At 39.0% G+C, this 26,243-nt stretch overlaps 1 protein-coding gene across 3 annotated transcripts in view; it reads left to right on the top strand.

Moving 5' to 3' along the window:
- The window catches only part of ENG (endoglin), a 160,624-nt gene that overhangs the window by 55,888 nt on the left and 78,493 nt on the right, over positions 1-26,243 (top strand). For all 3 annotated transcript variants that reach the window (XM_053695619.1, XM_053695617.1, XM_053695618.1), the window contains exons 2-3: positions 11,955-12,103; positions 21,210-21,347. In XM_053695619.1, coding sequence (XP_053551594.1) covers positions 11,987-12,103; positions 21,210-21,347 — 255 coding nt within the window. In that variant the 5' untranslated portion in view covers positions 11,955-11,986. The remainder of the gene's footprint in view (positions 1-11,954; positions 12,104-21,209; positions 21,348-26,243) is intronic.

Raw genomic sequence — 26,243 nt, forward strand, 5'->3', positions numbered from 1 at the left:
AAGGGGGAGAATGTAGCCCTTCCTGTTGAACATTTACACCTGTATACATTCTGCAGGAGAAGTTGCCTAGGCAACTATTAGACTGGTTGGTCATGTGATCAAGTGAAACTGAAAGAAGAGTGTAAGACACAGGAGGAAGCAGACATGTCAGAGCAGTGAAGGTGTGTGTGAGGCCTGGCTGTGTGAGAGCTGCAGACTTCATCTTGTAAAGTAACAGCATTCCTCTGCTGATTTAGTGTATGCTGCCAGCTGCAGTCTGTCCCTGTTAGAGAGCTGTGGAGAAGAATGCAGACAAAGTAAATGACTGGCAGACCTTGGAGTTTTCTTTCAGCCTGTGCAGAATCCTGTCAGTGGTAAGAAGTATCCTCTCTCCTTGTCATACTGACAGGGCATTCTGTCCATCACATAAACTTATAAACAGCTCTTCCTGTGGATTGCAGTTTCCTATGAGCTGCAACTGTTTAAATGCATGTGGATTACCTTAAAGGGCCCCAACATTTATGTGCACCAACTGGTACCCATCAGCCATTAGGGTGAAGCCTGAGGGTGGGTTCGCAGGTGGTTTGGGAGGGTGCTGGGCCTGGTTAGAGAGAGTCGGTGTGTTAGTTAGCCACTGTATTTCTTGCCTTATTTTTATTTACCATAATCCTTTAATACATGTTCATACTGTTTTACTGTTATTACTGTGTGTGTTGTAGTTATTTATTATGTTCCTGTCTGGGAAACCCATTCTTGCCCTGGATGCCCAGTCAGGTGGAGGCACTGCCACAGTCATGTACCCCAACTCCCAGGTAGCGGAGACTCAGGATCAGCCTGCAGAGCACATGGAGGTAGCTGGGGTAAAGACCCACAGGGGTAATTGTGAGCCTAGGCCAAACCCCGTTACATAAATAAAAAAGTACACAGTTCAGGATTGCTGGAACACAGTTAGTAGATGTTTATAATGGTATCTTCATCAATCTCTCCCCCTTAGATGTGCACTTACTTTAAGCAACCTCAATCCTATGAGGTAAGAATGAAGCAGTATCGCTGAACAATTATGTTTCTTTATGTACAAGCTCCAAAAATTAAGCCCTTTGTCTGTATTCAGAATTCAACGTGCCATTTGTAATCTTGCACTCTCTGGTGGATGGGAACTTTCAATCTCAGTCACTGTTATGTAGAAAAAAAAACAGAAAAGAGCACATAGTGTAAAACCGTTTTAATACACACTCAATATAAAAACAGGTTGATAAGTTCAACTCACATTTAAAATCCTCAACACATGAGGTATGGAGACAGCACGTAACACAAATGGAGCACAGAATATGCTTGGTACACAAACAAGTTGATATCCTTAATTCTCAAACGCACAAGTAAAGTGCAAAGAATTCAAGCCCAAAAGTTCAGGTAAATCAAATGGGGGTAATCCTTCCCATAAAACATTAGCAACTGTGCGCGTTTCGAAGGGGTTAAATCCGTATAGGTACCTTCTTCATCAGAGGTTAATGTCTAACTATTCAAACTCGCCTTATATAGAGCCCTAATACTGCGAAGGAAGCCAGAAGACTCCTAAATGACTGTACTACATACAAAAAGTTACCTAAAAACCCCATTAGTGTGTTCCAACGACAATATTCCAATTTGTTGGATACAGCTAAATATGAGGGAATCATAAATGAGGATGAATTCCTGTTTTTGAATAGAAAGGAGCCAAAAACGGCTCTTTTCTATCATTTACCAAAAGTGCACAAAGACACACTTAATCCACCAGTTAGACCAATAATAGCAGGGATTGATTCATTGACTTCGCCCCTCTCGGAATACGTAGACTATTTCTTACAACCCATAGTACCCAAAATCAAGTCTTATCTTAAGGATACTCCCGATACTATAACGAAAATAACGAAAATAAAATGGGAAGATAATTTTATTTGGGCCACGGTGGACGTAACCGTGCTATATACCAATATTCCACACGCACAGGGAATAGAGGCGGTGGGACATTGGTTAAAATCTCTAACCAATTTGACACAAATAAAACAACAATTTCCCATGGAAGCCATAGGCTTCATTTTGGAAAATAATTACTTTCTTTTTGAAAATGAGTACTATGTACAGGTTGGCGGTACGGCTATGGGCACTATATATATATATATATATATATATATACAGGGAGTGCAGAATTATTAGGCAAGTTGTATTTTTGAGGATTAATTTTATTATTGAACAACAACCATGTTCTCAATGAACCCAAAAAACTCATTAATATCAAAGCTGAATATTTTTGGAAGTAGTTTTTAGTTTGTTTTTAGTTTTAGCTATTTTAGGGGGATATCTGTGTGTGCAGGTGACTATTACTGTGCATAATTATTAGGCAACTTAACAAAAAACAAATATATACCCATTTCAATTATTTATTTTTACCAGTGAAACCAATATAACATCTCAACATTCACAAATATACATTTCTGACATTCAAAAACAAAACAAAAACAAATCAGTGACCAATATAGCCACCTTTCTTTGCAAGGACACTCAAAAGCCTGCCATCCATGGATTCTGTCAGTGTTTTGATCTGTTCACCATCAACATTGCGTGCAGCAGCAACCACAGCCTCCCAGACACTGTTCAGAGAGGTGTACTGTTTTCCCTCCTTGTAAATCTCACATTTGATGATGGACCACAGGTTCTCAATGGGGTTCAGATCAGGTGAACAAGGAGGCCATGTCATTAGATTTTCTTCTTTTATACCCTTTCTTGCCAGCCACGCTGTGGAGTACTTGAACGCGTGTGATGGAGCATTGTCCTGCATGAAAAACATAATTTATGCTTACCTGATAAATTCCTTTCTTCTGTAGTGTGATCAGTCCACGGGTCATCATTACTTCTGGGATATTACTCCTCCCCAACAGGAAGTGCAAGAGGATTCACCCAGCAGAGCTGCATATAGCTCCTCCCCTCTACGTCACTCCCAGTCATTCGACCAAGGACCAACGAGAAAGGAAAAGCCAAGGGTGAAGTGGTGACTGGAGTATAAATTAAAAAATATTTACCTGCCTTAAAAACAGGGCGGGCCGTGGACTGATCACACTACAGAAGAAAGGAATTTATCAGGTAAGCATAAATTATGTTTTCTTCTGTTAAGTGTGATCAGTCCACGGGTCATCATTACTTCTGGGATACCAATACCAAAGCAAAAGTACACGGATGACGGGAGGGATAGGCAGGCTCTTTATACAGAAGGAACCACTGCCTGAAGAACCTTTCTCCCAAAAATAGCCTCCGATGAAGCAAAAGTGTCAAATTTGTAAAATTTGGAAAAAGTATGAAGCGAAGACCAAGTTGCAGCCTTGCAAATCTGTTCAACAGAGGCCTCATTCTTGAAGGCCCAAGTGGAAGCCACAGCTCTAGTAGAATGAGCTGTAATTCTTTCAGGAGGCTGCTGTCCAGCAGTCTCATAAGCTAAACGAATTATGCTACGAAGCCAAAAAGAAAGAGAGGTAGCGGAAGCTTTTTGACCTCTCCTCTGCCCAGAGTAAATGACAAACAGAGAAGACGTTTGTCGAAATTCCTTAGTTGCCTGTAAGTAAAATTTTAGAGCACGGACTACATCCAGGTTGTGCAGTAGACGTTCCTTCTTTGAAGAAGGATTTGGGCATAAAGAAGGAACAACAATCTCTTGATTGATATTCCTGTTAGTAACTACCTTAGGTAAGAACCCAGGTTTAGTACGCAGGACTACCTTATCCGAATGAAAAATCAAATAAGGAGAATCACAATGTAAGGCTGATAATTCAGAGACTCTTCGAGCCGAGGAAATAGCCATTAAAAATAGAACTTTCCAAGATAACAACTTTATATCAATGGAATGAAGGGGTTCAAACGGAACGCCCTGAAAAACATTAAGAACAAGGTTTAGACTCCATGGTGGAGCAACAGTTTTAAACACAGGCTTAATCCTGGTCAAAGCCTGACAAAAAGCCTGGACGTCAGGAACTTCTGACAGACGTTTGTGTAACAGAATGGACAGAGCTGAGATCTGTCCCTTTAATGAACTAGCAGATAAACCCTTTTCTAAACCTTCTTGTAGAAAAGACAATATCCTAGGAATCCTAACCTTACTCCAAGAGTAACCTTTGGATTCACACCAATATAGGTATTTACGCCATATCTTATGGTAAATCTTTCTGGTAACAGGTTTCCTAGCCTGTATTAAGGTATCAATAACTGACTCAGAAAACCCACGTCTTGATAAAATCAAGCGTTCAATTTCCAAGCAGTCAGCTTCAGAGAAGTTAGATTTTGATGTTTGAAGGGACCCTGTATCAGAAGGTCCTGTTTCAGAGGTAGAGACCAAGGTGGACAGGATGACATGTCCACCAGGTCTGCATACCAAGTCCTGCGTGGCCACGCAGGTGCTATTAGAATCACTGATGCTCTCTCTTGTTTGATTCTGGCAATCAATCGCGGAAGCAACGGGAAGGGTGGAAACACGTAAGCCATCCTGAAGTCCCAAGGTGCTGTCAGAGCATCTATCAGGACTGCTCCTGGATCCCTGGATCTGGACCCGTAACGAGGAAGCTTGGCGTTCTGTCGAGACGCCATGAGATCTATCTCTGGTTTGCCCCAACGTCGAAGTATTTGGGCAAAGACCTCCGGATGAAGTTCCCACTCCCCCGGATGAAAAGTCTGACGACTTAAGAAATCCGCCTCCCAGTTCTCCACTCCCGGGATGTGGATTGCTGACAGGTGGCAAGAGTGAGACTCTGCCCAGAGAATTATCTTTGATACTTCCATCATAGCTAGGGAGCTTCTTGTCCCTCCCTGATGGTTGATGTAAGCTACAGTCGTGATGTTGTCCGACTGAAACCTGATGAACCCCCGAGTTGTCAACTGGGGCCAAGCCAGGAGGGCATTGAGAACTGCTCTCAATTCCAGAATGTTTATTGGCAGGAGACTCTCCTCCTGACTCCATTGTCCCTGAGCCTTCAGAGAATTCCAGACGGCACCCCAACCTAGAAGGCTGGCGTCTGTTGTTACAATTGTCCAGTCTGGTCTGCTGAATGGCATCCCCCTGGACAGATGTGGCCGAGAAAGCCACCATAGAAGAGAATTTCTGGTCTCTTGATCCAGATTCAGAGAAGGGGATAAGTCTGAGTAATCCCCATTCCACTGACTTAGCATGCACAGTTGCAGTGGTCTGAGGTGTAAGCGTGCAAAGGGTACTATGTCCATTGCCGCTACCATTAAGCCGATTCCCTCCATGCATTGAGCCACTGACGGGTGTTGAATGGAATGAAGGGTGCGGCAAGCACTTTGAAGTCTTGTTAGCCTGTCCTCTGTCAGGTAAATCTTCATTTCTACAGAATCTATAAGAGTCCCCAGGAAGGGAACTCTTGTGAGTGGAACGAGTGAACTTTTCTTTTCGTTCACCTTCCATCCATGTGAACTTAGAAATGCCAGCACTAACTCTGTATGAGACTTGGCAGTTTGAAAGCGTGAAGCTTGTATCAGAATGTCGTCTAGGTATGGAGCTACCGAGATTCCCCGCGGTCTTAGTACCGCCAGAAGAGCACCCAGAACCTTTGTGAAGATTCTTGGAGCTGTAGCCAATCCGAATGGAAGAGCCACAAACTGGTAATGCCTGTCTAGGAAGGCAAACCTTAGGTACCGATAATGATCTTTGTGAATCGGTATGTGAAGGTAAGTATCTTTTAAATCTACAGTGGTCATGTACTGACCCTCTTGGATCATAGGTAAAATTGTCCGAATAGTCTCCATCTTGAACGATGGAACTCTTAGGAATTTGTTTAGGATCTTTAAGTCCAGGATTGGTCTGAAAGTTCCCTCTTTTTTGGGAACCACAAACAGATTTGAGTAAAACCCCTGTCCCTGTTCCGATCGTGGAACTGGATGGATTACTCCCATTAACAAGAGCTCTTGTACGCAGCGTAGAAACGCCTCTTTCTTTGTCTGGATTGTTGACAATCTTGACAGATGAAATCTCTCTCTTGGAGGAGAGTATTTGAAGTCCAGAAGGTATCCCTGAGATATTATCTCTAGCGCCCAGGGATCCTGAACATCTCTTGCCCAAGCCTGGGCGAAGAGAGAAAGTCTGCCCCCCACTAGATCCGATCCCGGATCGGGGGCCCTCAATTCATGCTGTCTTAGGGGCAGCAGCAGGTTTCCTAGTCTGCTTGCCCTTGTTCCAGGACTGGTTAGGTTTCCAGCCTTGTCTGTAGCGAGCAACAGCTCCTTCCTGTTTTGGTGCAGAGGAAGTTGATGCTGCTCCAGCTTTGAAATTACGAAAGGAACGAAAATTAGACTGTCTAGTCTTGGCTTTGGCTTTGTCCTGAGGCAGGGCATGGCCTTTACCTCCTGTAATGTCAGCGATAATCTCTTTCAACCCGGGCCCGAATAAGGTCTGCCCTTTGAAAGGTATATTAAGCAATTTAGACTTAGAAGTAACATCAGCTGACCAGGATTTTAGCCACAGCGCCCTGCGTGCCTGAATGGCGAATCCTGAATTCTTCGCCGTAAGTTTAGTAAGATGTACTACGGCCTCCGAAATGAATGAATTAGCTAGTTTAAGGACTCTAAGCCTGTCCGTAATGTCGTCCAGAGTAGCTGAACCAATGTTCTCTTCCAGAGACTCAATCCAGAATGCCGCTGCAGCCGTGATCGGAGCAATGCATGCAAGGGGTTGCAATATAAAACCTTGTTGAACAAACATTTTCTTAAGGTAACCCTCTAACTTTTTATCCATTGGATCTGAAAAAGCACAGCTATCCTCCACCGGGATAGTGGTACGCTTAGCTAAGGTAGAAACTGCTCCCTCCACCTTAGGGACCGTTTGCCATAAGTCCCTTGTGGTGGCGTCTATTGGAAACATTTTTCTAAATATCGGAGGGGGTGAGAACGGCACACCGGGTCTATCCCACTCCTTAGTAACAATTTCAGTAAGTCTCTTAGGTATAGGAAAAACCTCAGTACTCGTCGGTACCGCAAAATATTTATCCAACCTACACATTTTCTCTGGTATTGCAACTGTGTTACAATCATTCAGAGCCGCTAACACCTCCCCTAGTAATACACGGAGGTTTTCCAGTTTAAATTTAAAATTTGAAATATCTGAATCCAGTCTGTTTGGATCAGAACCGTCACCCACAGAATGAAGTTCTCCGTCCTCATGTTCTGCCACCTGTGACGCAGTGTCTGACATGGCCCTAATATTATCAGCGCACTCTGTTCTCACCCCAGAGTGATCACGCTTACCTCTTAGTTCTGGTAATTTAGCCAAAACCTCAGTCATAACAGTAGCCATATCCTGTAATGTGATTTGTAATGGCCGCCCAGATGTACTCGGCGCTACAATATCACGCACCTCCCTCTGAGCGGGAGATGTAGGTACTGACACGTGAGGCGAGTTAGTCGGCATAACTCTCCCCTCGTTGTTTGGTGAAATTTGTTCAATTTGTACAGATTGACTTTTATTTAAAGTAGCATCAATACAGTTAGTACATAAATTTCTATTGGGCTCCACTTTGGCATTGCAACAAATGACACAGGTATCATCCTCTGAATCAGACATGTTTAACACACTAGCAAATAAACTTGCAACTTGGAAATACAATTCAATTAGAATAATATTAAAACATACTGTGCCTTTAAGAAGCACAGAAGATCTATGACAGTTGAAAATTAATAAATTGAAACAGTTATAGCCTCAATCCTTGTAAACAACACAACTTTAGCAAAGGTTTAATCCCATTAGCAAAGATAACAAATTCTGAAAGCAGGAAACAAATTACAGAATAAACATTTTTTATCTCAGTCAAACTATAATTCTCACAGCTCTGCTGAGAGAAATTACCTCCCTCAAAATAAGTTTTGAAGACCCCTGAGCTCTGCAGAGATGAACCGGATCATGCAGGGAATACAATGAGTTGCTGACTGAAATATTTGATGCAGTAAAAGCGCCAAAAAAACGGCCCCTCCCCCTCACACACAGCAGTGAGGGAGAACAGAAACTGTCAGAAAAACAGATTAAGCAACTGCCAAGTGGAAAAATAGTGCCCAAACATTTATTCACTCAGTACCTCAGTAAATGAAAACGATTTTACATTCCAGCAAAAACGTTAAACATAATCTCTAGTTATTAAACAGCTTTATGTATTTCTTACAGTGTAATTCTAGTGAAGTACCATTCCCCAGAATACTGAAGTGTAAAGTATACATACATGACATTATATCGGTATGGCAGGATTTTCTCATCAATTCCATTGTCAGAAAATAAAAACTGCTACATACCTCTATGCAGATTCATCTGCCCGCTGTCCCCTGATCTGAAGTTTACCTCTCCTCAGATGGCCGAGAAACAGCAATATGATCTTAACTACTCCGGCTAAAATCATAACAAAAACTCTGGTAGATTCTTCTTCAAACTCTGCCAGAGAGATAATAACACACTCCGGTGCTATTTTAAAATAACAAACTTTTGATTGAAGATATAAAACTAAGTATAATCACCATAGTCCTCTCACACATCCTATCTAGTCGTTGGGTGCAAGAGAATGACTGGGAGTGACGTAGAGGGGAGGAGCTATATGCAGCTCTGCTGGGTGAATCCTCTTGCACTTCCTGTTGGGGAGGAGTAATATCCCAGAAGTAATGATGACCCGTGGACTGATCACACTTAACAGAAGAAATCATGTTTTTCTTGAAGGATGCAGACTTCTTCCTGTACCACTGCTTGAAGAAGGTGTCTTCCAGAAACTGGCAGTAGGACTGGGAGTTGAGCTTGACTCCATCCTCAACCCGAAAAGGCCCCACAAGCTCATCTTTGATGATACCAGCCCAAACCAGTACTCCACCTCCACCTTGCTGGCGTCTGAGTCGGACTGGAGCTCTCTGCCCTTTACCAATCCAGCCACGGGCCCATCCATCTGGCCCATCAAGACTCACTCTCATTTCATCAGTCCATAAAACCTTAGAAAAATCAGTCTTGAGATATTTCTTGGCCCAGTCTTGACGTTTCAGCTTGTGTGTCTTGTTCAGTGGTGGTCGTCTTTCAGCCTTTCTTACCTTGGCCATGTCTCTGAGTATTGCACACCTTGTGCTTTTGGGCACTCCAGTGATGTTGCAGCTCTGAAATATGGCCAAACTGGTGGCAAGTGGCATCTTGGCAGCTGCACGCTTGACTTTTCTCAGTTCATGGGCAGTTATTTTGCGCCTTGGTTTTTCCACACGCTTCTTGCGACCCTGTTGACTATTTTGAATGAAACGCTTGATTGTTCGATGATCACGCTTCAGAAGCTTTGCAATTTTAAGAGTGCTGCATCCCTCTGCAAGATATCTCACTATTTTTGACTTTTCTGAGCCTGTCAAGTCCTTCTTTTGACCCATTTTGCCAAAGGAAAGGAAGTTGCCTAATAATTATGCACACCTGATATAGGGTGTTGATGTCATTAGACCACACCCCATCTCATTACAGAGATGCACATCACCTAATATGCTTAATTGGTAGTAGGCTTTCAAGCCTATACAGCTTGGAGTAAGACAACATGCATAAAGAGGATGATGTGGTCAAAATACTCATTTGCCTAATAATTCTGCACTCCCTGTATATATACACACATACACATAAATACATAAGAACACAAATATATATACAGTATATATATATATATATATATATATATATATATATACACACATACACATAAATACATAAGAACACAAATATATATATATACACTGTATATATATATATATATATATATATATATACATACACATAAATACATAAGAACACAAATATATTATATATTTATATATATATTATGTACACATCTTTAAATATTTATATGTATGTATCTCAATGAAAAAGCCCTTTGCCTGCCTTTTTATTCTAACACCTCAGATCTCATATCTTTGAGCCTTTATAACTTTTGTGTGCATATTTTTTTTAATAATTTTTATTAGATCGTGTAATTATACTTTGCAATATATTTTTTATGTTTTTTGTGCAACTTTTTATTTTTGTAAAAAAAGTTAAAGGGACAGTCTACAGAAATATTATTGTTGTTTAACCTTTTAATGCTGTTATGCCGTTGTATTCCGTCACAACGGCACTGGGCTTTAAAGCCGTTATGACGGAATACAACGTCATCGCCAATGGCTGTCCTGAAGCCTACTGGCTTGCAGGATTTGATCTCGGTCTGGAGGGCGTTCCTAGCGTCATAGGGAAGCCCCCCAGACCCGATCCCATAATTGAAATCTCGCAATCATTTGCACGATTGCGTGACTTCAATTTGTCTACATTGGAACGTTGTTCCAATGTAGACTTTATAACCCTGTCATGAAAGGGTTAAAAAGATAGATAATCCCTTTATTACCCATTCCCCAATTTTGCAGAACCAACACAGTTATATTAATACACTTTTTACCTCTGTGATTACCTTGTATCTAAGCCTCTGCAGACTGCCCCCTTATCTCAGTTATTTTGACAGACTTGCCTTCTAGCCAAACGGTGCTGACTCATAAATAACTCCATGGGAGTGTGCACAATGTTTATCTATATGACACACATGAACTAGCGCTTTCTAGCTGTGAAAAACTGTCCAAATGCACTGATATAAGAGGCGGCCTTCAAAAGCTTAGAAATTAGCATACGAGTCTACCTAGGTTTAGCTTTCAACAAAGAATACCAAGAGAACAAAGCAAATTTGATGATAAAAGAAAATTGGAAAGTTGTCTAAAATTGCATTCCCTGTCTGAATCATGAAAGTTTAATTTTGACGAGACTGTCCCTTTAACCAGTAAACATTCTAGCGTAAAGCATGACTGCACTCAAGCGATCACGTTTACTTTTAACTCGTAAGCCGACGAGCATAAACACCCTCTATAAACCCCTTGTCGCTCTGGGGCAAAAGTTTGCGATCCACTCGTAATCTGGCCCAAAATGTTTTACCTAAGCAATTAATGTAAAGTTTTAGACTTGCACAGTAAATATCAGCAATTAAGCAATGCACTTCACAAGGTCTGTATACTCAGTAAATATTTTACATATGCATAATATATATTATTTAATCACTGAATAGCGAACTGTATTTTATATATACACAAAACAGTGCTGATAAATATTATATATATACACAAAACAGTGCTGATAAATATTTTATAAATATTTAAAACTCTATTTTTATATATGTTTAGTTGCATTGCTAGTGCAGGCCTGTGATAAACAATATCACTTGAGTATGTTCACCTGGTCCCCTTTGCTGTGGCCAATAAGAGGTCTTTCCCAGTTACTAATGTGGCCAATAAGAGGCCAGATGTAATGGGCTTGGGTACTGGTGCAACTTACTTAGGTATACTGGATGCACTCCAACATCTCTGGAAAACTGGGAAATGCACAATATTCATAGGTCTATGATAGATACAAATAAATAAATAATGAATACATATTGCATTGTTTGTTGTATACTTAATTAGACTTTAAACCCTAAATAAATTTCATTCACCTCTCTCTAATTATGGGTGCCGCCATTTTGGAACCTAAGTTGCTGCACATGTGAAAACTCATCAGCACTGGAATTAGGGTTGCCACCTCAGCCATATTTTCCTGGACACTTATGAGTTACACATGTTGCAGGGTGTGCAGGGAGGAACATGAATAGTGCTGTCCAGGGTCACTGTTCATGTGCTGTTTAGGTGCACAATGCATGTTCCTCCCTGCACACTCTGAATGGAATGTAGTGAAAGCTAAATTACAAAATGGTGGCACCCATGGCCTCAATACTATGTTTATATGTATTTAGTGTTTAAGCATCTTATAAAGGATTTGATTTTGTGTACATTTGAATTTGATTATGTCAGTGGGGACTACTCTTATTCTTCCCAATTTCTGACACTGATCAGATTAACTGCCCATATGCAGTTGGGTGACTGTTCTTTCTTTGTATTTACAGATCCAACGCACTCAGTAATATGTGAGCTGAGCATGCAGGAGGATGAAACAAATTTTACAGTGAATTATAGAAATGACGTCACCGTTAAGGGCTGCGTGAGACGGGGAACCACCAGGGATGTGTATGTGCTGAACGTCAAGGATGTTCAAGTACGTATAAAATATGTTTTTGTAAGGCAGTCTATTTGTGTGTACGCACGTATGTAAGTGTTTATATGTGTGACGCCCCCCATCATTTCCACGGCACACGTGCTGTTTCACCCCTCTTGGTTCTGTCCACAAATCCCCCTCACCTCCCTGTCTGGAAAGCCTCTTTGTTGGGAACTGTGTGTGTACAAGTATATTTTAGACATGTGAATGGACAAACAAATAATTTTAGACAAATCTTTTGTCACAAAAAAAATAAAAATATTAATTAAAGATATTTGTCTGAGGAAGGGGTTAACCCGAAAACATCACATTTTTAATAAGCTGGTTAATTTTGAAAATCCAGTGAGTTCGGACATTTTCCCCGTTATATATACATACATACCTCTAAACTGGTGTCATTCCAATCCGGTCTAGGACAATTTAAAATGAGACAACTCACACAGACACTTTGGAATGAAACATCACTAACACTTCAGTTGTGCACAGGCATAGATACACACACGCAGATTATATATGTGTATGTATGTGTATATATATATATATATATATACACACACAGATTATATATGTGTATGCATGTGTATGTATATATATATATATATATACACACACACGCAGATTATATATGTGTATGTATGTGTATGTATATATATATATATACACACACACGCAGATTATATATGTGTATGTATGTGTATATATATATATATATATATACACACACACGCAGATTATATATGTGTATGTATGTGTATATATATATATATATATATATATATATACACACACACGCAGATTATATATGTGTATGTATGTGTATGTATATATATATATATACACACACGCAGATTATATATGTGTATATATATATATATATATATATATATACACACACACAGATTATATATGTGTATGTATGTATGTATATATACACACACACACACACACACACAGTATATGTGTATGTATGTATATATATATATATATATATATATATACATACATACATACATACATACATACATACATATACACACACACACACACACACACACAAAAACATGGAACAAGAGAAGAGGGAAGGGCGCACAGAGGCAGAGATACCATCTGGTGTAGTATTTCAGGGAGAAACAATAGGAAAACAAGCCAAATACACACTCACATGTACTGTCCTCAACACATATGAGGTATGGTAGCAGCAATAGTGGTGATAAGCCTAGTCTCCTCTCAGTTGCTTCTTGTGGTCTGCAGGAGACGTCAAACCGGTATGCAGAGTCTGGTCCCCGGTCCTAGTACTAACCGCAAATGTGGGGCAAGGAAAGTGACAATGACAGGGCAGAGAGATGGTACAAAAACAACTTTAATGAGGCAGATAAAATCCCAGCACCTACTTGACAGAGCAGACAGCTTTACCTAAAAACAATTGACAAAGCAAACTCTCACATAGGAGAGCAAACAGAGTAAAGCGTGCCGTAGCACTGCACAGTTTCAAAATCGAGTGAGGGGGCATGGCCTGACCCGTTTCACAATGGTAATAGTCACTTTATCAGAGATAAGGTATGCCCCCCTACTCATCCTATTTATATTGGCTATTGTCTTAACTCTGTAGGTGTTACTGTCAAAGGGGGTGTCAAATCACTGCTGTGTATGTACTACTGGCAACCAAAGATGTATAATCCTGTGTGTGTTACTGGCAGCCAAGGGTATATAGTCACTGCTCATTTTTGAAAATGTATTTGGCAATTTCAAAGGTAGGCTTGTGGTTGAGCTATGGGGTGGGATTGTTGGATGACCCCCACCTAACACCTGTACCTAGTGCAAGTTGTCCAACCCTAAATATTTGTATACTCAGGGCTCGATGATTGAAAGCTCTCTGGGCTGGCGAGATTATTAAAGAATGCTCGCCATTCCTTCTATTTCCCTTGTGGAATGATCTAAAGCCATTTTTTACCCTGAAAACAGGGTGTCTCGCTAAGGGGCGTATACTGCATTTTCATATGAAATGTGCACAACAAAATACGTATTTTAAACATTATACAAAACAAATATTTGAACCATTCACACAAAAATAAGCAGGGAAAAATTGTATTGTTAAGGTGCATCAAAAATCGTAACAAAATTCTTCACCAAAAATCGTATGTCAACAAAAACGTAAAATTAGTATCTAATTTACACAGGAATAAATCAAATTAAATATTCACAGCGTAAATTGTAATTGTAGTACACTGAATGTGCAAAAATCACACAGAAATTTGAATTTATAAATACAAAATGCAAAGCGTAATTGTTGTTTTTTCGTAAAATGGGCTGAACATGGGCGTTCCATGGGCGTTCCATGGGCGTATATGAAAATGTCTCACTAATCCCAGCGTAATTCTATAAAGATTTCCGCACTGCAGATATCACAGTTTTTTCTCGCCAACTAAAAGGTGGTGAGCTTTTGTCAAAACAATACGAACACTTATAAACCCAATAGAAAAACAAATGCATACGAACATATAGGCGAATGTAAGATGCTATAAGCAGAAAGCAGCGCAACGTGAGTTATATTGGCTGCAGGATTTTAATTTTAAAGTGCTCCCCCTACTCTCTGCTAACTTCGCACTAAGGAGCGAAGTTTCCCTATCCAGCGAGCTCCATTACTTTTAATAGGAGCCACCTCGCAACTCGCAGGGACTGCCCCTTTTTTACGATCATTGCACCGGGGCAGCCCTGCGAGTGTCAGCGAGAAAAAGAAGGTTTGAGCTGGCGAACAATATATCATCGAGCCCTCAGTCTGCTTCAGTGTGCAGATGTGTGTCACTAAGTGCTGTATTGTGTACAAAACGTATATACACAAAGGCAAAACTGTGCCAGGGATGTGCAATAGCGTGCCCTCACTCAGCCCAATACTATAGGAGACGCCCGTCAGGGCACATAGTGTTTATATGTGCACAGAGAGCCTAGCAAATAGCCGAGGCAGCAAGAGTTCACACTTAGCGTTTAGAAAAGAATTACTGGAAGTGAGGCGAAACACTTTTCCTAATTCAGTTACGGGGAAACAATGTCTGTAAAATACAGAAGGCAAAAATAGAACATGAGTGCAATTCTTAGGTCAGCAATCTGTCACTATAGAACACATATCATGGGGACCTTACGCTTAATAATTACTGCAGACAGCTGTAAATAGGGGAACTGATATCTGTCTGAGAAGCCCCTACTCCTCAGATCTGTTGCAAAACAGAAATCAATAGCAATTTCCTTTAAAAGGAAATTAAAGGGATAAGCGTCAAAATTAAACGTCCATGATTCAGATAGAGCATGTAATATTAAGACTTAAATTCACTTCTATTTTCAAATGTGCTTTGTTCTCTTGGTATCCCTTGTTGTAAAAAGAATACGCACATATCTTACACTAGTGGGAGGTGCTGCTGATTGGTGCCTGCACACATTTGTTTCTTGTGATTGGCTGACCATATGTGTTCAGCTAGCTGCCAGTAGTGCACTGCTGTTCCTTTAGCAAAGGTTAACAAGAGAATGAAGCAAATTTGATAATAAAAGTAAATAACAAAGTTGTTTAAAATTGTATGTTCTATCCAAATCATGAAAGAAAATATTGGGGTTTCCTGTACCTTTAACCCCTTAATGACAACTGACGTACCAGGTACGTCATGCATTAACAAGCAGTTAATGACAATGGACGTACCTGGTACGTCAGTTGTCTAACAGAGTGCTGGAAGTGATCACAATCACTTCCAGCAGCTCTGAGGGTATTGCAGTGATGCCTCGATATGGAGGCATCCTGCAATACCACTTTACAAGCCTCCAATGCAGAGAGAGCCACTCTGTGGCCCTCTCTGCACCGGTAGCGATAGTGCCAGTGTCCGCCGGGTGCACGATGCGCGTGCACCCATTAGCCACACTGACACCAATGAATGAGGGCAGAAAGGGGAAAAAAAGGGATTTTTTAAAAAAAATAAATATAAAAGGATCTGGGAGGGGGTGGGGGTATTGTGGGGGGCTGCTACACTACAGAAATAGTTTTTTAAGTAAAAAATAAAATAAAAATACTTTTTGGGGGTTTTTTGGGGCCAAACTGGGTACTGGCAGACAGCTGCCAGTACCCAAGATGGCGGTAATTAGGTAGGGGAGAGGGTTAGAGAGCTGGAGGGGGGATCAGGGAGGTTGGGGCTAAGGCAGGGGTCCATCACAGCTAAAATACTTTATTATTTTTATTTAAAAAAAAAAAAAACTTTTATTTAGTACTGGCAGACTTTCTGCCAGTACTTAAGATGGCGGGAACAATTGTGGGGTGGGGGGGGGGAAGAGAGCTGTTTCGGAGGGATCAGGGGGTGGGATGTGTCAGGTGGGAGGCTGATCTCTAAAATTAACCCTGCAAGCTCCCTACAAGCTACCTAATTTAACCCCTTCACTGCTGGGCATAATTAACGTGTGGTGCGCAGCAGCATTTAGCGGCCTTCTAATTACCAAAAAGCAACGCCAAAGCCATATAAGTCTGCTATTTCTGAACAAAGGGGATCCCAGAGAAGCTTTAACAACAATTTCTGCCATAATTGCACAAGCTGTTTGTAAATAATTTCAGTGAGAAACCTAAAATTGTGAAAAATTTTAAGTTTTTTTTTTATTTGCTCGCATTTGGCGGTGAAATGGTGGCATAAAATATACCAAAATGGGCCTAGATCAATACTTGGGGTTGTCTACTACACTACACTAAAGCTAAAATTAACCCTACAAGCTCCCTACAAGCTCCCTAATTAACCCCTTCACTCCTGGGCATAAAACACGTGTGGTGCGCAGCGGCATTTAGCGGCCTTCTAATTACCAAAAAGCAACCCCAAAGCCATATAAGTCTGCTATTTCTGAAAAAAGGGGATCCCAGAGAAGCATTTACAACCATTTGTGCCATAATTGCAGAAGCTGTTTGTAAATAATTTCAGTGGGAAACCTAAAGTTTGTGACAAATTTTGTGAAAAAGTGAACTTTTTTTTTTTTGATCGCATTTGGCGGTGAAATTGTGGCATGAAATATACCAAAATGGGCCTAGATCAATACTTTGGGTTGTCTTCTAAAAAAATATATATACATGTCAAGGGATATTCAGGTATTCCTGACAGCTATCAGGGTTCCAATGTAACTAGCGCTAATTTTGAAAAAAAGTGGTTTGGAAATAGCGAAGTGCTACTTGTACTTATTGCCCCATAAATTGCAAAAAAAAGCAAAGAACATGTAAACATTGGGTATTTCTAAACTCAGGACAAAATTTAGAAACTATTTAGCATGGGTGTTTTTTGGTGATTGTAGATGAGTAACAGATTTTGGGGGTCAAAGTTAGAAAAAGTGTGTTTTTTTCCATTTTTTCCTCATATTTTATTATTATTTTTTTAGTAAATTATAAGACATGATGAAAATAATGGTATCTTTAGAAAGTCCATTTAATGGTGAGAAAAACGGTATATAATATGTGTGGGTACAGTAAATGAGTAAGAGGGAAATTACAGCTAAACACAAACACTGCAGAAATGTAAAAATAGCCATTGTCATTAAGGGTAAGAAAATTGAAAAATGGTCCGGTCATTAAGGTGTTAATGTCTGTTTTTGGCTGCATCGGAAAGAGGATAATTTTAATGTGCATTGCTTTTTTTAATTAGATTTTTGAAAAATTTGCTAAATAAATATAACTTTTTTTATGTAACGCTATCCTTGAATAGATTTGTGGTAATTGTTATTTGCAGCCATTGAGCAATTAATCCCTTTGGTATTGTTTGTGCACAAACATCCACTTCCTCTTAATTTCAATACAGAATACACATTTTTGTTCACATGCAAAAATGTGTTGTACTGCCAATTCTGAGTTAAATGCCTCTTTAATATGGTCTGCTCTGAATAACATTTAATGTGGGTTTTTTTTCTTTTACATTCTTTCCTATTATTTATTTCAACTTAAGTAAAAACAAATGTTTCTTTTGTATTGGTACAATATAAGAGGCCTAGATAGGGAGGAACAGTTTATTTCTTAAGCTTTCCCAAAATACTTTTTCTGGACGTCTCATATAAAGAAACAGAGACTTAAAGGGACACGAAGCCCAAAAAAATTATTTAATGATTCAGATAGAGAATACAATTTTAAACAACTTTCTAATTTACTTCTATTATATAATTTGTTTTATTCTCTTGGTATCATTTGTTGAAGGAGCAGCAATGCACTACCGGTTTCTAATTGAACACATGGGTGAGATAAGGACAATCAGTATATATATGCAGCGATCAATCAGCAGCTAAAACCTAGGTTCTCTGCTGCTCCTGAGCTTTCATAGATAAACCTTTTAGCAAAGAATAACAAGAGAAGGAAGCAAATTAAATAAAAGAAGTAAATTGGAAAGTGGTTTTTAAATTGTATTCTCTATCTGAATCATGAAAAAAATTGGGGTTTCATGTCCCTTTAAAGGCATAGTCAAGTCAAAATTAAACTTTCATGATTCCGATAGAGCACACCATTTTAAAAAACTTTCCAATTCACTTCCATTATCTAAATGTGTCCAAACGTTTTATATTTACACTTTCTGTGGCACTAGGGCAACATTCACAGGCTATATGTACAGTATATGCAGTTTGTGATTGGCTGATGGGTGTCACATGATACATTAGAAAGGGAAATGTAACTGACATTTATCAGGAAAAAATCTATAGCTCATTTAAAATTCAAACTAAGTGCTTTTGCATTGTATCTTTATTATGCGTTTATCGATTATACTATTTTACTGTGTTTAGTGGTTCTTTAAAGGCACAGTAACACCTTGGGCAAACCTGTAATTTGTGCTCAGTTTTGTTATTTCCTACACGTTACTGAACGCAAGATTTCGGTTGGGAAGTGAAAATATCACTCCCTCTCGATCGCATCCTTATGCTCAAAAGTGAGCTTGATTACGGTTTAAATTTTCCCCCATAGACTTCAATAGAGCCTCATTTTCATGCCAATAGTCTAACAGCTACAGCTCTCATAACCCTGATTGCGACAACACAGCAATATATATGTATATGAATGTATACATATATATGTATGTATATATATATATATACTGCATCAGCCAATACTATTTTTTCACCTTTAATTCCGATTGGCTGATAGAATTCTATCAGCCAATCGGAATTCAAGGGACGCCATCTTGGATGACGTCACTTAAAGGAACCTTCATTCGAGAAGAGCCGTCGGAATAAGAGGATGCTCCGCGCCGGATGTCTTGAAGATGGAGGCGCTCCACGCCGGATGGATAAAAATAGAAGATGCTGTCTGGATGAAGACTTCAGCCCGCTTGGATGAAGACTTCTGCCGGCTTCGCTGAGGACTTCTGCCGCTTCGTTGAGGATGGATGTCGGGTCTTCAAAAACTTTAAGTGGATCTTCGTGGGTTAGTGTTAGGTTTTTTTAAGGGTTTATTGGGTGAGTTTTATTTTTAGCTTAGGGTTTGGGCTGAAAAAGAGCTAAATGCCCTTTTAAGGGCAATGCCCTTTTCAGGGCAATGGGGAGCTTAGGTTTTTTAGGTAGGTTTTTATTTTGGGGGTTTGGTTGTGTGGGTGGTGGGTTTTACTGTTGGGGGGGTGTTTTTATTTTTTTTACAGTTAAAAGAGCTGATTTGTTTGGGGCATTGCCCCGCAAAAGGCCCTCTTAATGGCTATTGGCAGTTTAGTTTAGGCTAGGGGTTTTTTATTTTGGGGGGGCTTTTTTATTTTGATAGGGCTATTAGATTAGGTATAATTAGTTAAAATATTTGATAATTTCTTTTTTATTTTGTGTAATTTAGTGTTTGTTTTTGTAATTTAGTTAATTGTATTTAATAAATGTAATTTATTTAATTGTAGTGTAAGGTTAGTTTTTAGTGTAACTCAGGTTAGGTTTCATTTTACAGGTAAATTTGTATTTATCTTAACTAGGTAGCTAGTAAATAGTTAATAACTATTTACTAACTAGTCTACCTAGTTAAAATAAATACAAACTTAGCTGTGAAATAAAAATAAAACCTAAGATAGATACAATGTAACTATTAGTTATATTGTAGCTAGCTTAGGGTTTATTTTACAGGTATTTAGTCTTAAATAGGAATTATTTAGTTGTTAATAGTAGGTTTTATTTAGATTTATTTTAATTACATTAAAGTTAGTGGGTGTTAGGGTTAGAGTTAATAACTTTAGTATAGTGGCGGCGACATTGGGGGTGGAAGATTAGGGGTTAATAAGTGTAGGTAGGTGACGGCAGATTAGGGGTTAATAACTAATGTAGGTGGCTGCGACATTGGGGGTGGCAGATTAGGGGTTAATAAATATAATGTAGGTGGCGGCGATGTCGGGGGCAACAGATTAGGGGTTAATAAGTGTAATGTAGGTGGCGGCGATTTCGGGGGCGGCAGATTAGTGGTGTTTAGACTCAGGGTTTATGTTAGGGTGTTAGGTGTAAACATAAATTTTGTTTCCCCATAGGAATCAATGGGGCAGCATTACAGAGCTTTACGCTCCTTTATTGCAGGTTTTAGGCTTTTTTTAGCTGGGTCTCCCCATTGATGTCTATGGGGAAATCGTGCACGAGCACGTAAAACCAGCTCTTAGCAACGCTGGTATTGGAGTGCGGTATGGAGCTCAATTTTGCTCAATGCTCACTGATTGTCTGCTAAGGCCGGGTTTATGAAAACCTGTAATAGCAGCGCTATAGGGAGGTGAGCGGTGGAAATAACTTGCGAGTTAGTACCAAGCCGCTCTTACCGCAAAACTCGTAATCTAGCCGAAAGAGTTTGCAATCTATCTTTTTAGAGTAGGAATATCATCAATGTACTGTTACGATGATATTAGTAAGTGTGAGGAAAGAGGTTTCACAGTAAGTAAATACTCCTGAATTGTTCCTTGTATTATGAACAGTAATTTGTTTTAGTTTGCAGAATATATTTGTTGGATTTATTCTTTGTAAAGGGTATGTTGCAGCCCTATATAGCTCTCTTACAGTCGTCAATGAGCTAACTGTTATGTTGGTTTTAGTTATTGTGTGATTAACATGTGCTCACCATTGTGACTCTTTACTTTAGCTCTGTACATGTCATGGTTAACGCTTTCTTTCTGTTTAGTTTAAGTATTGGTCACTGGAGATCAAAATTGAAGGCCACCAGAATGACGCCGAGCAACCAGTGCTGATTGTAAACACCATTGGGGCATTTGGAATGAACATCAATGTCACAGGGTCTACTGTTCCAATCACACTGCTTGTGAGTATCCTATGATTAGTCACGTATAAAAAGCACACACTCATACACACTTTAACACATAAACAAATGTATATATAAGCATATACACATACAGACACAGATACGCACACAAACACACATATGAACACATTCTTGCATATAATCAGAGGTATGCACACACTGAAAAAAGCTTACAAAATGTACAGTGTCCATTTCTCCTTCACACTTAAAATCCTGCATAATGAGGCAACTAAAATGTGTCTTTATAAACTTCTTTGGAAAACCTTGCAGTACTGACAAGAGTTCTTACATAATCTCAGCAGAGCAGAGATGGTATCATCAAGCTCTCATGTGTTAAATGGTCAGTAAAGTCATAATTAGACATTTATGATTTAGACAGAGCATACAATCTTATACAACTTTCCAATTTACTTTTTTTTTATTTAATTTGCTTCCTTCTTTTGTTATCCTTTGCTGAATGGTTTACCTAGGAAAACCCAGGAGCAACAAAGAACCTATTTTCTAGCTGCTGATTGGTGGCTGCATATATATACACCGATTATCATTGGCTCACCCATGTGTTTAGTTAGAAACCAGTAGTGCATTGCTCCTCCTTCAACAAATTATACCAATAGAATGAAGCAAATTTGATAATAGAAGTAAACTGGAAAGTTGTTTAAAATTGTATGTTCTACCTAAATCATGAAAGAAAATGTTTGGGTGTTTTGTCCCTTTAAAATAAAATCTTTGAGCCTGATGACTTTGGTTAGGTTTAGACTGTAGTGGATAGAGAGTTTGATGTGGGGGCGTCATTTGGCTCTTGAACCCACAAAGCACAATGTCTTGAGCCAACCATGGATAATCCATTTAATCATAGGAAGGCCATAAACTGAGACTAGTGGGATATTGGTTTTATACCTAATCAAAGTACATGGCACTTTCCTTTTGGGCCAGCTCAGATTCTACCTCCCGTCAGAGGGGTGGGTAGTCAATCTGGGCTTTAGTCCACACAGGTGAAAATACAAAATGGTACAGTATTAAATCCATATGGTGATATACTCTGTCCAGAGCCAGACTAGACTTTAAATCATCAATACCAGTGTCTTCTCTGTTCAACATTTCACAACTTTATTTCCTCAAGACAAACATACAAAAGACTTTACATAAACTAATAAAGAGTCTTCTCTTAGCTGTATTAATAATAAACTCATGGAATGCAAATGTAATAACGGCAAAGCAGGATTATTCTAAAGGCAAACAAATAGCTTCAACTTCATATTGCTCCAAGCTCATTGTTTTAGAATATTGTTGTGCTATTTTAATTTATTTTGGTGTCAGGTATGAGGGTCGGGAGCCCATTGCAGTATCAATATAAATTATTTGGGTGGTGGGCTAAACCATTTAAATAAGATTTAATTCACATGCACACTGTCCCTAAATATAGCAAATATACCCCCAAAGATCTGAATCTGTAACATGTTAGTTTGCCATGGCTGTAGAATGAGGATATCTTTATATATCAACAAGATATAAAATGTTTAGTGGACAATAATAGTTTTATTAATCAAACAGGAATAAATTCCATTTTTAAAAGACAAGAGGTGAATATTATGCAAGCAATGAAAAACTGTAACATTTTTACAATTAGTCTGAATAAAAAAAGTCACATAAGGCAACCAGTCAGATTATATAATGTCCATAAAAGGTGTCGGTGGATAACCAATGAGAATACAGAAAGTTCCATAATACGTCCAATCAGGTTTAACAAGTCCCCTTTTGTTTGGGCTGCAACAAGAGGGTAATGAGTAGGTTTCAAAGGAACTATTAATCCAGAGTAGAGTAAGCTCACACAGAAAGTGACTTATAGTTGTATTTACTTTTGTATGAACAGCTTGTCTAATAATTAAATACACCAGTACTAGGATCTTCTTGATGATTAAACACATTACTTTTTAGGAATGACTCAGTCATATAAACACAGGTAAATTTGGGTTTAGTACGTTTAGAACCCACAGCCTCACACAACAGATGTTTCAATTGAGGAACTAGCGCCAACCGACCCAGTCATAAATTCTCTGACAGCTGTAATTTGTAGACAGCACCAATTAAATATAAAACCAAAAAATATCTGTCCTGTTTAATGAGACATCAACTGCAAAAATAAAATACTGTTTAGCAATAATACAATATATATTGTGCTTTGTTTTTGCCAATAAAACTCCATACTTTTTTTGATGACACAGCTTTGGTCAGTGCACCGGTTAGAGTTCCCACAAAAATACAGGATAAACTGTAGGTAACTGGGTATTGGTGGGAGGTGGGTCACACAGATGGTCCTCACAAGAGCTTTACCTTTGACCCCACCTTGTATATTTTACACAACTGACCTCTTTGGCTACACATGCACACAGTATTAATTGACTGCCAGGAACACACAGAGTGGTGACTTAATACAAACATGGCAGCCAGTAACTTTTTTTCCCTTTGTTGGCTGCCAGTAACACACAAAATAGTGCCTTTCAGGGCCATATTTGTAATACATAGATGCATAATGGACCTTTTACATTTAACTGACACTCAGGGGACTTGTAAAAACTGGATGTTTAAATGTCCAGTATTTTTATACAGATTGTACTGGTCAGCCCGCTAAAATACTGGACTGTCCGGATAAATACTGGACACCTGGCAACTCTAGAACCAGTCAGAGATTATGGGGATCCACTTCTTGACTGATGAAGCCTCTGATTATGTGCAAAAAGCAAAGATTAGTCAACCAAAAATGAGTATGTGAAGACTCAACTAATGTAAATGTCTCTTAAGTAATGGTAGCCCAACATCAGAAATAACATCAGAAATAATGGTTATTACTTAGATACCTTTGCTTTTTGTTGGGGTTATTGTGCTTAACATATTTTCCTTATCAATTTATGCTCTATAAGCACAACATAAATACATTAAAATAAACAGTTACACACACACATTATATACAGTATATAAATAAACTCAGCTTAGAAGTGCACTCTCACTTACTGAAACAACTGCCAGGTTGCAGGCAAAGTAGTATCCAAATCACAACAAAGGGCTCGCACTCTCTAGTCTTTAAATGAATCACACAAAGATTAATGTGACGTTTCGGGGAAGACTCTGAGAAAGGAGAGTCGTCTCCGAAACATCACATTAAACTTTGTGTGATTAATTTAAAGACCAAAGATTTGCGAGCCTTTTGTTGTGATTTATATATACTGTATATACATACATACATACATGCATACAGAGATTCACACTCGCTCTCTGATAAAAAAACATAATTTATGTAAGAACTTACCAGATAAATTCATTTCTTTCATATTAGCAAGAGTCCATGAGCTAGTGACGTATGGGATATACATTCCTACCAGGAGGGGCAAAGTTTCCCAAACCTCAAAATGCCTATAAATACACCCCTCACCACACCCACAAATCAGTTTAACGAATAGCCAAGAAGTGGGGTGATAAGAAAAAAGTGTGAAGCATAAATATAAGGAATTGGAATAATTGTGCTTTATACAAAAAAATCATAACCACCACAAAAAAAGGGTGGGCCTCATGGACTCTTGCTAATATGAAAGAAATGAATTTATCAGGTAAGTTCTTACATAAATTATGTTTTCTTTCATGTAATTAGCAAGAGTCCATGAGCTAGTGACGTATGGGATAATGACTACCCAAAATGTGGATCTTCCACGCAAGAGTCACTAGAGAGGGAGGGATAAGATAAAGACAGCCAATTCCACTGAAAAAAATCCACCCCCAAAAATAAAGTTTAAATCTTATAAAGAAAAAAACTGAAAATATAAGCAGAAGATTCAAACTGAAACAGCTGCCTGAAGTACTTTTCTACCAAAAACTGCTTCAGAAGAAGTAAACACATCAAAATGGTAGAATTTAGTAAAAGTATGCAAAGAATACCAAGTTGCTGCTTTGCAAATCTGATCAACCGAAGCCTCATTCCTAAACGCCCAGGAAGTAGAAACTGACCTAGTAGAATGAGCTGTAATCCTTTGAGGCGGAGTTTTACCCGACTCGACATAAGCATGATGAATTAAAGATTTCAACCAAGATGCCAAAGAAATGGCAGAGGCCTTCTGACCTTTCCTAGAACCGGAAAAGATAACAAATAGACTAGAAGTCTTTCGGAAATTCTTAGTAGCTTCAACATAATATTTCAAAGCTCTAACTACATCCAAAGAATGCAATGATTTCTCCTTAGAATTCTTAGGATTAGGACATAATGAAGGAACCACAATTTCTCTACTAATGTTGTTGGAATTCACAACCTTAGGTAAAAATTTAAAAGAAGTTCGCAACACCGCCTTATCCTGGTGAAAAATCAGAAAAGGAGACTCACAAGAAAGAGCAGATAATTCAGAAACTCTTCTGGCAGAAGAGATGGCCAAAAGGAACAAAACTTTCCAAGAAAGTAATTTAATGTCCAATGAATGCATAGGTTCAAACGGAGGAGCTTGAAGAGCCCCCAGAACCAAATTCAAACTCCAAGGAGGAGAAATTGACTTAATGACAGGTTTTATACGAACCAAAGCTTGTACAAAACAATGAATATCAGGAAGATTAGCAATCTTTCTGTGAAAAAGAACAGAAAGAGCAGAGATTTGTCCTTTCAAGGAACTTGCCGACAAACCTTTATCCAAACCATCCTGAAGAAACTGTAAAATTCTCGGAATTCTAAAAGAATGCCAGGAAAAATGATGAGAAAGAGACCAAGAAATATAAGTCTTCCAGACTCTATAATATATCTCCCTAGATACAGATTTACGAGCCTGTAACATAGTATTAATCACAGAGTCAGAGAAACCTCTTTGACTAAGAATCAAGCGTTCAATCTCCATACCTTTAAATTTAAGGATTTGAGATCCTGAT

Source organism: Bombina bombina, chromosome 12 (assembly GCF_027579735.1).
Source record: "Bombina bombina isolate aBomBom1 chromosome 12, aBomBom1.pri, whole genome shotgun sequence".
NCBI classification, from domain to species: Eukaryota; Metazoa; Chordata; class Amphibia; order Anura; family Bombinatoridae; genus Bombina; species Bombina bombina.